We start from the raw sequence: 10,869 nt of genomic DNA, 5'->3' as shown, positions 1-10,869 counted from the left end.
AAAATTAGTGACAAATTGAGCCATTTCTCTTTGTTTTAATTTGGCTACGCTTTTGGAAACCAATCTTTTAGCAAGTCAAATAGGTGACAACACGCATTAAAGAGGCACGAAACTCTCCTAGACATTAAGACCTAATAAAACACTCTTATACCTAATTAAAAAAAACACACACACACGCATTATTATATAATCATACTCATCCGATGAACACGTTATAGATATTACCATTCATTGACAATTCTATTTCTTTCCTTTTAACAATTTCAAATAACTATTTGGTGTTCACCAATAAGTCGCTTCATGGTAACAACATAAGAGATAAGACTTCTAATTCACGGCTTTCCACTAACTAAAAAAATAAAATAATATAACGCGAAACCACACAACACCATTTTCAAATGACAAAAGGGACTATGAAGATCGAAAAACAGCAATCCAACCTCCTAGACTCTGTTTTTAGTGAGAAGAAGACTTGTGTTAAATACCAGAAATTTGAAATCCTTAGTCAAACCACATTTAAAAAGACCGGCAAAGAGAACGCTGTCCGATCTTCTCTAAAAAAAATGTTTGTTTTTTCTCGCCTAGATTTATCTCCTCCTCTACATTTGCTGGTAATAAAACGAAAAAAAAAACCCCTCAATTTGCTAGTTATCCAATTTCGAGGGAACATATTCGAAACGCCTGAAACGTAAAAAAGAATGAATGGTATAGAAGTGTATGGTAACTGTTGTACACTCACCTCTCTCCGTTCTCTCGCTTTCCCCTTTTAAATTTTTTTTTTTTTTTTTGGCAACTGCCCTTTTAATCCCAAAAACTGTATCCAATAGGTGAGAGTCAAGTAAAAAAACAAAAAATTATATTTGAACCCATTTCAAACCTTTTCGTAGAACAAAATATAGGCTTCACTTTGAAGGACCTCGCCTAAGTTGGTCTCGCGAACATAAGCATCGCTAGCGTGAAACCACGTTGAAGCATCGTTGTTTCTTTTCCCTCCTTTTCCTCTCACATACGCAACATAGTGACCTCCTCTCATAGTCCCTTGGTGTTCTACAACTCCGACGAGCCGGTATTCAAATCTTTCACCACCGACGGACCTGTTTATGAGAACCCACACGAGTGAATGCTCAGTCGTTAAGTCTAACCACATAGTTTCCATTCCCCACATAGAACTCGGGTATCTCGACTTATTTTAGGTTTCGAAATGATTTTCGTCATTGTCGCTGAGAGAACAATTATCCTCTAAATTTGGATTTGAAAAGTCGATCCATATATCTCAGATCATGAATCAGTGTATTTTTATATGTTCCCAAACAGTTGTTGCAAAAAAGGGGAAAAATTCATCAATATTTATTTGTTCCATTATTAAAAAATATAAATATTATACTTAAGTGGACCAACACGATCATAAACATAAATTATACGTAAGTGGGCTCTCAATACAACCTAGCATTTATCATATGAAGAAATAACAAAAAAAAAATCAAGTTTGTTGCAAGTATCATCAATCCAGTGACCGAACAAATATATATCCTATAAATGAAGTTAAGGCCACCAATGTTAAGGACTACATAACTAAAATATCCTATGAAATAATTGAACTTCTAGTCGAAAGAAACCACGTGGACCAAGAGAAGTTAATGATATTGAATGTTGAGTGAAGATGGTTCTTTTTTAATTTTCAGGAAATCAATATCACAACTGTAAAATATGGGGAAAATTTATTAAACCTTTCCAATAAATTTACATAATAGAGAAAAAAAGACTTAACACCTAAAATAATAAGATACTAACTTTGACAAATAGTTTGCCTGCAAAAAAATAAAATAAAGGGTACCTGGCATCCATGTAGGGTTTAATATCAACGATCTCACGGAAAGCGACATGGCCATTCAATTTACTCAAACGACCCCGAGCATCTTGGCTGAACCTCTTGAGATGAATGGTCAAAATCTGCGGAGCTTTCTTAATGAGGACCCTTTTTGTCGCATCTCTCCTGAGCTTGACGGTTTCTGACTTATCTTCGATGTCTTCGTGTTCGTGGTTCGCGTTCGACAGCTTGGATTCACCTTCCTCATCACCACACCCTGAATCGATTGCTCGCTCACTTAAACTCTCTTCCCTGCAAGATAAGTAAGAGGGTCCTGAGAAATTTGACTGCTCTTGCTCTTGCTCTTGGACTTGGACTCGGACTTCATCTTTCATCTCAATATTCTGCGGTTCACCACGAGAGTCCATTTCACCGTTTTCTTTCTCTATGTGGTCTTGCCCCGACTCGTTTATCGTCATATCTAACTTGTCTGAATCAGAAACCCTTTCAATACTGCCATTCTCGTTTCTGGGTTCGGCTTCTGCGAGACTCGTGTTCTTATCTAAAATCGCTATATCATTTGTGGTTCCAGTTCCGCATCCATTGACCGAGGTTTTGAACGGAGCTTTCGGCTGCTTGTTAGCTTCCCGTTTCCGGCCGCGGTGAGCTTTGGAACAGCTCTCACAATGCCAAGCGTTTTCATCGGATAGAAGCTCCGACTTTGTGAAGTGACTCAAACAAGTCTCCACTGACACCGGGGAATCTGAATTGTCAACTTCATCCGGGTCAGACTCGCTGCTGTGAGTCGCCATAAACCCAGTTAGCGTGACATCCTCATTTACCGAAGGGCCTATCATCTGACCCGAAGAGATGATCTCGGGCTCGTTGAACAAATCACCGAGACCATCGAATTCTTCTTGACCGTCATCGAGAATTCCCGAGGAAGCCTCGCCTTCCCCGACTTCTATATACGGAAGCAATAAAACCTCGGAGTTCTGAACCTGCATCGGAATCTCGTCTTCCCAAGGGTTTACCGAAGAATAGTGTGGCATTTGATCCGACAACACCTCGTTCTGTGGGAAAACTTGAGCTTCCGCTTCAGTACCGATCAGCGCAGGCACATCATCAAGCAGTGAATTCTTGTCTTCTGAGGCGGTACCACTAAGCAAAGGCACATCATCTACCACAGTATTATTCATGGGTTCTTCTTCTTCCGGACCTTGAAAAACAGAGTCGACAACAGTACTTGGAACGTGATCATATTCGATCGTTGGAGATTCTAGATCCACAAAATCCAACCACGAATCGGTACACTCGTCCAATGAAACACTCGTTTGCTCAACTTCGCCCTTGACTGCTTCATTAGTTCCGCTCTCTGTGATAGCCCCTGAGTTCTGTTCGCTGGAGCAGTTTTCTACAGCTGGCATCGTCGGGCCATCAGAACTCAACTGCGATTCGCGGCTCGATGATGACCTCTCGGGAACAGGCTTGCTAATTTTGGGCCGGTTCTTCACGACTCTTTTCGGCGGCAACTTCTGCTTCTTCGAGCGAGTGTTCTGTTGGGCCTTCTTCGATATTGGCTTCTTGGTCGGCACCGGAAGCGACAAATCCAGAAACGGCTCGTACACGGTCGAAGAGTGTCCACACTCGGTGCAACAGACCGTGCTCGAAACTTGACCCCCGAAAACCGCATCCACAAAAGTGGGGACCGGGCTCGGAGAGTCACCGTTGTCCTTCGAAGAATTACCTCGCTTCAAAGCCCCGAGCTCCTCCGACGACCACACGTCAAGCAAGCATCGAAGCAGCTCGTGACTGTCGTGCTGTTGGTATCCCTTAAACTGAGGAGCCTTGGAACAGATACACCCGAAAAAGCCTCTCGGGTTTATCACGTTGTTCTTCAAGCCCGCCTCGGGTTGCGTTTCGGCATAGATCTTCTTGAAGGCCATGGAAAGAGGTCCCACGGGCACGCCGTCCGAGTTCAAAAAGTGACCCCGCAACGGATCCATCGCCAGAAGATTCTGCAAAACCGAGTTGAAGAAGCAAGTGTTCCCGAGATTCGCCAACCCTCTCACCGCATGACCTCCTCGAACCTCCACCAAACCATTCGATTCGCTCCCGAGACCCGCCGAAGACCCTTCTTCCGGGCACCCTTGGATCAATTTCACGGCTTCGAAAAAGACGTCGTTCGACTCTCCGTTCTCTTCCTCCGTTTTCTCGGCGCCTCGGACGAGCGATTTGCACGTGAAGCACCACCGGAGCTGAGGCTTCTCGAGCTGGACAACGATCGGGTGGCGAGTCTGCCGAGCGTGCCTCAGCGCGTGGCAGTTATGGCTCGTTGGAAGCCCAACTCCTCCGCAAGCCAAATGCCCGCAAGCCAAACACACCCAAACGGCTTTCGAGTCCGCCGATTTCGGGTCCCCGACTCCGCTCCCTTTCTTCTTCCCCGGCTTCGCTCCCTTTCCCTTGCCTCCTCTCCGATCTCCCGCCGCTTCCCGGCAATCCTCGCACCGATCACCTTCGAAAGAAGCGAATTTGGTAGAAAGGGCAGTCAAATCGATCCCTTTCTCCAAATGCGAGCACGAGCAAGGATTTCTCTCTTTAACCGACAAGGCTTCTTCTTTGTCCACGGCCTCGCCGGTTTCGTTGGAAGTCTCCGATTCGTTTTTCGAGGAGTTTGTTGAAGCTCGTCTCTCTTTCTGCCCCGTTCGAGGCTTCTTCTTAATTTTTTTTCCCATCAATACCTAAAAACACTAAAAAATATATATATCACTAATGAACACGCAATAAAAAATAAAATAAAAAAAAAGTATCTACGAGTATGAGTAACTATAAACCCAGAGATGTACTAAACTGCCATAAAAATGAGAAACTAAAGCAATAAATCAGATAACTTCGATCGACAAAGATATAAACCAGAGGAAATGGAAAATAACCGACTACAGACTCTAGATTCAGAAGATAAGCGAAACGAAAACTCGCAAAGGATAGATTTCACTCCACAACTGCAATATAACAATCTAAAAAGCAAAATAGTTGAGAGTAGAGTGGGATTTGATTTTGCTTTACCGGAAAACTTGGATGACGAAGAATCGGATTGGTCGGAGAGGCTTCAGAGCCACAAGCCTCGAAATCGGCGTCGCTGATGGGCTCGGAGATTTGAGGATCGAAGAAGACACAGAGCGCGGAGAGCACTTGATAGTGCAAAAACCCCTTCTGCTTCCTTTTTTTTTTTTTTTTATTTATTAATTTATCTTTCTTAGTTTACACTCTCTTCTTCTCATTGGGAATAAGCAGGTGAAGGTTAACCGAACGAATCTGAGCGAAAAAAAAAAGTGTAACCGAACGAACGTTACGATTTACGGAAGTGAAGAGTTAGGGAACGAAGGGTTTTTTTTACCCCTTTTTTTTATTTCAAACAAAAAAGAAAAACAAAACAAAACAAAAAATTGTTCAGTCAACAACAAAACAAAAATCATTGGATTTGTATAATTTATTAGTTATAAACTTACTTATGTATTAGTGTTGGTTTTTAATTTTATTCAGATGCTTTCGTTTTGACTTACCCACATATTAGATTCTTTGAAATTTACTGAAACAAAAAATTGCGTGGAAGAGAATTCATCCACCGATCCATAGTCAAGTCCTCGAGTTTTTTATGTTTGAAAACTATTCTAAAAGAAAAAGCAAATTGAAACGATTCAACGATTCAAAGACAATAATAAAAATAAGGGGTGTGATCTCGTTATTTCATTGATTTGGTTGGTCTTGATACGATTCTAAACTCGGGTTACGAAAAGAAAGACTTTGTCTCAATCCCCTTAAAATGCCCGCTAATCTCTCTAAAATCTTTAAGTACCTAGCTATTTGGTGAATCGATTTGAGTTCTATTAAAACCGCATTTTCTATCAACTACATCCACCCCATAATCCTTCTATAGTCCTAAGGAAGTGAACGATGGGACGGGTAGAGCTCGCTCGTTTATTGCTTCTCGACATCTAAATAAGCCTATAATTCGCTAATTAGGAAGTTACTCTAATATAGATAACATACAACTCAAACCCATAGAGTTGTCACTCTCAAACCCAACCATGAAACACGAATCTATTCTAAGGACTTGACCAACCAAACTCAAATCATTAACTACATCACACCCGTTTAATTACTTATCTACTCATAATTTTAAACAAGCAAAGCAAAATAGAAATGAGTAAAAGGAGCAAAACAATAAACAAGGTAGATATTGAATGCTAACTCAACAAACAAGAAAACTTTGTATTAACTTCAACTAAAAACTTCAATATTCAATCAACAAGCTAATAAATTCAAATCTCACAATATTCGATGCTCATAAACTAAATCAAGTTCAAAACGACAACAAAGAAAAGTAAATGGGTTCAACAAAGCAAAAATAACGAAAGAGAAAGGAAAAATGGTGAACTATTGGGGATGATGATGATGGAGAGTGTCACTTCACTCTTTCTTCTTCTTCACCTCCAAGAACTTATCTCCAAGAACTAGGTTTTTCAATTTCTTCATTCAATCCCCAGCCTCATGTTCTTCTTACCCTAACTAAAAGTATATGGCATACCTAGAGGCATTTTTCGGAGCATTCTGGGCCTCTGGATTGAATCCAATGGTTGAGATCAGCTCAAAAGATGAACTTTTTAAAAAATTGTCTCTATGCTCGTACACGTCGCGCAGACTATCGGACACGTCGCGTATCCCTAAGCGCGTCGCGTCCTCCAGACACGTCCAAGCGTAAACGCCTGATCAAGCTGTGCAATTCGTACGCGACGCGTCTGTCGTGTGTTGACTTTTTCTCAGCTTTGAATTTTGACTTTCGAAAGCCGTTGTTTTCTCCGTTTAGCTTCGTTTTTGCTTGTTTTTGCTTGTTTTCGCACCAAAACCTCCTCTCGCTCTCTTATACCTGAAAATGTACTAAAACGTACCAAATAATGTCAAAAACACTAGGAAAAAACTTCGATTTATAGCTAAAAGGTCAAGGTAAGCGTGAAAGAATCACACTTATACACATATGTATTGTTGGTGCATGGATTTGATCAAATGTAAAAAGAAATATCATAAGCAAAAAGTACTAATAAAACCATACTTTATAGCGTCGAATAGTTAGAAAAAACGATCTTTAAAACACAATAGATTATTGACTATACATAAGCTCTATATCAAAGTCGTATATACGAAATGATAGCCCAATTAATTACAAACGAAGAATCAATTTTACAAAACTTAATCAACTAAAAATAAACACATTAAGCACATGTTCGTTTCCTATAAAATATCATAAGATAACTCCAATCCCGTGATTGAAATTCCTCGTAATCAAATTCCCAAAAGAAAAAAAAATGAATCCCCGATACAAAAGAGGCGAATCTAAGTAATTTTTTTTTTAAACGAGAACATCATTCTATTAAAACATGCGAAAACCGATTACATGAGTGGCTACGGGAAAAACCCGAAACAAGCCCCAAAAAAGGAAACAAAGAAAAAGAAGAAAAAGAAAAAGGGACACCCCAAAAGCAAACTTCCTACGAGCCTATTTGAGAAAAAACTTCCTAGAGTTGCAAAACAAAAGCCCGCCCGCTGCTCCCTGCTCGCTGTTCCGTAGGAAAACCAAAACACCAAACTGAAATCCACGAAAACCAAAATCATCCTCCGAACCTCCTCTCAAACCAAGCGAAAAACTTCATAAAAAACCGAAACGAATCCTCATGAACTTCGGTTTCCGTAAGCTGAGTAGATAGGCCATTTTCCGAAGATCTCTTTTATCCATTTCGATCTTCCTATCCTTCCCTTTTCTCCGATCGGGAGAAGACACCACCTGATCTCCGCCACTTTGCACTAACCCATTAGACTTTGGAGACTCGGAATCCCGAGAAAGCGCGAAAGGAAGAAGGATTCTGGAACCCGGGAAGCCGTCTTCCTCGCTGCAGGAGGACGCATCGCACTCGAAGAGAGCCGCCAAGCCATCCAAAGCCTCGAACGTATCATCACGAGCTAAAGCCGACTCCAAAATCAGCCCATGCCCAATGTCTGGGGGGGCTGAGAACTGAGCACATTCGCGGGAGTGAATAAGAGCGATGTGGTCACTCGTCCTTGAAAGAGTATCCTCACTCTTGAATCCCAAATCGAAGCCCTTTAGGATAAAAGAGTGATCAGGCTTGTTAATGCCCAAAACCTCCTCTGCTTCCCCAACTCTGAATTCATCAGAGATTCTCGAATTGAGCGGGGAGGCAGGAACAACTGGAGAGTTGCGAGTACTTCCTTCTTCTCCTAGAAGCTTAACTCCTTTCGAACCCTGAATCTTTCGAGAACACCTCCTGCAAACACTTCCTGCGATCCCCCGGTTTTCCCAAGGAGCGTGGGGGACAAAAGACTGTTCGGGCTGAACTTCTTTCCCGATTCTTTTCTGGCCAAGCACTGCCTCTGCAAAACTGACTTCCTTATTGACTTCCTTGTTGACCTCGCAGTGGTGACCCTTGTTGAAAGACAGATCTGCTGACCATTTTTTAAGAGTCGAACTCAGGATCCTTGCAAAACCTCTCCAACCGTTTCTCCGAGAGCCCTCTAGGATTAGGATCATCCTGCCATCTCCATGGGCCACCTTCAAGAGCCTCAAACAAGACCTCTCTTGTTGACCATAACATCCACAATTAAAGAAAAACCATTTTCGACATACCTCCTCCAAAATCTGACCTCCGAAACGAAAGCCATACATTCTTCCACGATCCCGACCAACCAACAAGCAGCAACCCTACTCAGAAGCAAACTGAAAGAGAAATTTCTTCTATCCTCCAAAAGACGAACGGTTCCGCCATCCCTTCCGAGAGACACCGAGAAACGCTTATCTTCTATCTCGCAGAAATCTACGTAAACATTGTCCCTTATAACAACCATGATCAGGCTTCCAGGTTAGAGCTAACAGAAACGAGGAAAAAGAGCAGCGGAATGAATCATTTTTTGACCCGGAGAAAAAACCTTCTTTTTTGCCAAAAACTCTGCTCACGAGATGACTAAAAGACGAGGACAAAGCAGAGGGAGCCGAAAGAAACTTGAAAAAAGACGCGGAGGGCGGCGCGTGGGGTACACGCGCGACGGAGACCCGGGCGCGTGGGGAGAGTGGCGGCGCGTGGGATCAGATCTGAGCCGAGAACCGGCACAGATCAGATCGGAAAAAGATTTCTGGAAGGACTACGGGGGTGGTGAGAAGTAAAAATCGTTATCTCCAATCATTTTGGGTGAGAATCGAAGAGAAGAAGAGAAAAAATAGGGTTTGGTTAAGGAGAGAGAAGAGAGAAAAAGCGGGATTTTCGAAAATATTATAACTTATGTCTTCTTTTATGTAATTACATATACTTATCGTGTAGTCTCATTCCACAGGTTAGGCGAATCTAAGTAAATTGAATCAAGTTATAATAAAAAAAAGGGAATAAGAGGAAAGTTCAAGAACCATCATATATATATATATATATATATATATATATATATATATATATATTTAATATAGATAGCTGAAATAAATGGAGAGCTTACCCGCCCACAAGACCAACTTGATCGTAGAAGGTCAAGGTGACTATTCACAACATTCAAATTGTGAGGAAAAAGTAAAAAAAAAAAAAAGAAAAGAAAAGAGAAAGAGAAGAGGAAAAAAAAAAGAAAAAAAACTTATACAAAATATTTTATCTGTCTTCTAAATTTATTAATATTTGTGTCCGAATTTTTTTTTTTGTAACAAAAATCTTTTAAACTCGCAATATTCACATCCAAATCCCAAATTTCATAACTAACATAAAACATTCATCATTTTTCATATTTCACTCATATTTTCAAAACATTTCTACAGTAACTGTTTCTTTTTTCCGATAAAAATGCTCTCATGTTTCAAAAATATTGTAAACACTACAGCTACTGAAATCTGGTGAACTGTTGTTGGAATCTGATAAACTATTATTAAAATTTGGTTAATTGTTATCGAAATCTGGTTAAAAATTGTTGAAATCTGATAAACATTTATTGAAAATATGGTCAACAACTATTGAAATCTGATTAACTGTTATTGAAAATAAAAAATTAGCAAAATAGCCAACTCAAACGTTGATATTTACTAAATAGCCAAGGTTTTGTAAATATTAATTAAATAGCCACTCGGATGACGTGGCACAATTATATGTTTTTTCAATTCTGAAATCTGTCCTTTTAGAGTTTTGAATTCTGAAAATATTTGAATTTGAATTTTTAGGCTTTCCGGAACTTTAAATTTGAATGACCGAATTTATGTGTGAACACGATTTAGTTGTTTAACTATTTCCTTATATGTAGCAACTGAATTAATGTGGTTGTGCATTGTTATTTTGTTTCCTTATATATTTGATTTTATTCCTTATTTACTGTTTTGATTATTTCTTTACTTTTTAGTTTGATCTTCCTTAATAGACGTTATATTGTCAAGCGCTCATAAATTATTCAAACGTATGAAAATATCATCGATCCACAAGATGTCTGTATTTTCTCTGAATGAATCAGGTAGTGTATTCTTCCTTCTTTTTTTGTTGTTGAAATTTTAGGCTATTTTCGCACCGGTTTACATAAAATTACTATATATTTACGTATATTTACTGTTAATGTTATGTTGCAGTTAAGCTTTTTGAACGTCAACGGCTGGAAAACCATAATCCATTATCAGGTGGTGTAAATACAGAATGTAATCAAGATGATTTACAAACTATTTTCGATAGACGGCATTATTGTGAGCGCCTTATTTCTGACGGAAATTATTTTTGTTCTCGCCATCGTGGTTGAGCCCTATTAACCATGTTTGAAGTCGATACGTGTTAATATTCCAATTTCATTAGATATAACAAATTCATAACTTGACATATTCAACAGTAAATACATGGAAATATCTTCGTCACAACTTTTTAATTAACATTTAAATACATGTTTTAACAAAGAAACAATAACATCTAAAATACCTAGACATCATATTCATTTTCAACAACATCACACCTAAGTCATTGACATCTACGTGCACACAATTTTCCTTT

At 39.8% G+C, this 10,869-nt stretch overlaps 1 protein-coding gene across 2 annotated transcripts; it reads right to left on the bottom strand.

The window, feature by feature from the left end:
* Positions 1-557: 557 nt before the first annotated feature.
* On the bottom strand, positions 558-5,152 carry LOC149393982 (ubiquitin carboxyl-terminal hydrolase 2-like). Of its 2 annotated transcripts, none has more exons than XM_089616934.1 (3): positions 4,874-5,152; positions 1,835-4,557; positions 558-1,094 (listed from the first exon to the last, which is right to left on the bottom strand). In XM_089616934.1, the coding sequence occupies exons 2-3, from the start codon at positions 4,540-4,542 to the stop codon at positions 872-874; spliced, it is 2,931 nt and encodes a 976-aa protein (XP_089473060.1). In that variant the 5' UTR covers positions 4,543-4,557; positions 4,874-5,152; the 3' UTR covers positions 558-871. The 2 variants fall into 2 exon arrangements, with proteins under 2 accessions (XP_089473060.1, XP_089473059.1); XM_089616933.1 differs by having other exon boundaries at positions 1,835-4,548.
* Positions 5,153-10,869: the final 5,717 nt, after the last annotated feature.

Source organism: Urtica dioica, chromosome 6 (genome assembly GCF_054948205.1).
Source record: "Urtica dioica subsp. dioica isolate 48M chromosome 6, U.dioica_male_clone48M_v1_H2, whole genome shotgun sequence".
In the NCBI taxonomy this organism is placed as follows: domain Eukaryota; kingdom Viridiplantae; phylum Streptophyta; class Magnoliopsida; order Rosales; family Urticaceae; genus Urtica; species Urtica dioica.
Note: the sequence above shows the minus strand (reverse complement) of the source record. Positions and strands in the feature narration are given on the sequence as shown.

Bases quoted from the DNA above. Each gene is read 5' to 3' on its own strand.
- LOC149393982 (XM_089616934.1), bottom strand. From the start codon at position 4,542: ATGGGAAAAAAAATTAAGAAGAAGCCTCGAACGGGGCAGAAAGAGAGA. The intron at 1,095-1,834 runs GTACCCTTTATT...TCTCATAAACAG, and splicing joins AAACCCTACATGGATGCCAG to GTCCGTCGGTGGTGAAAGAT.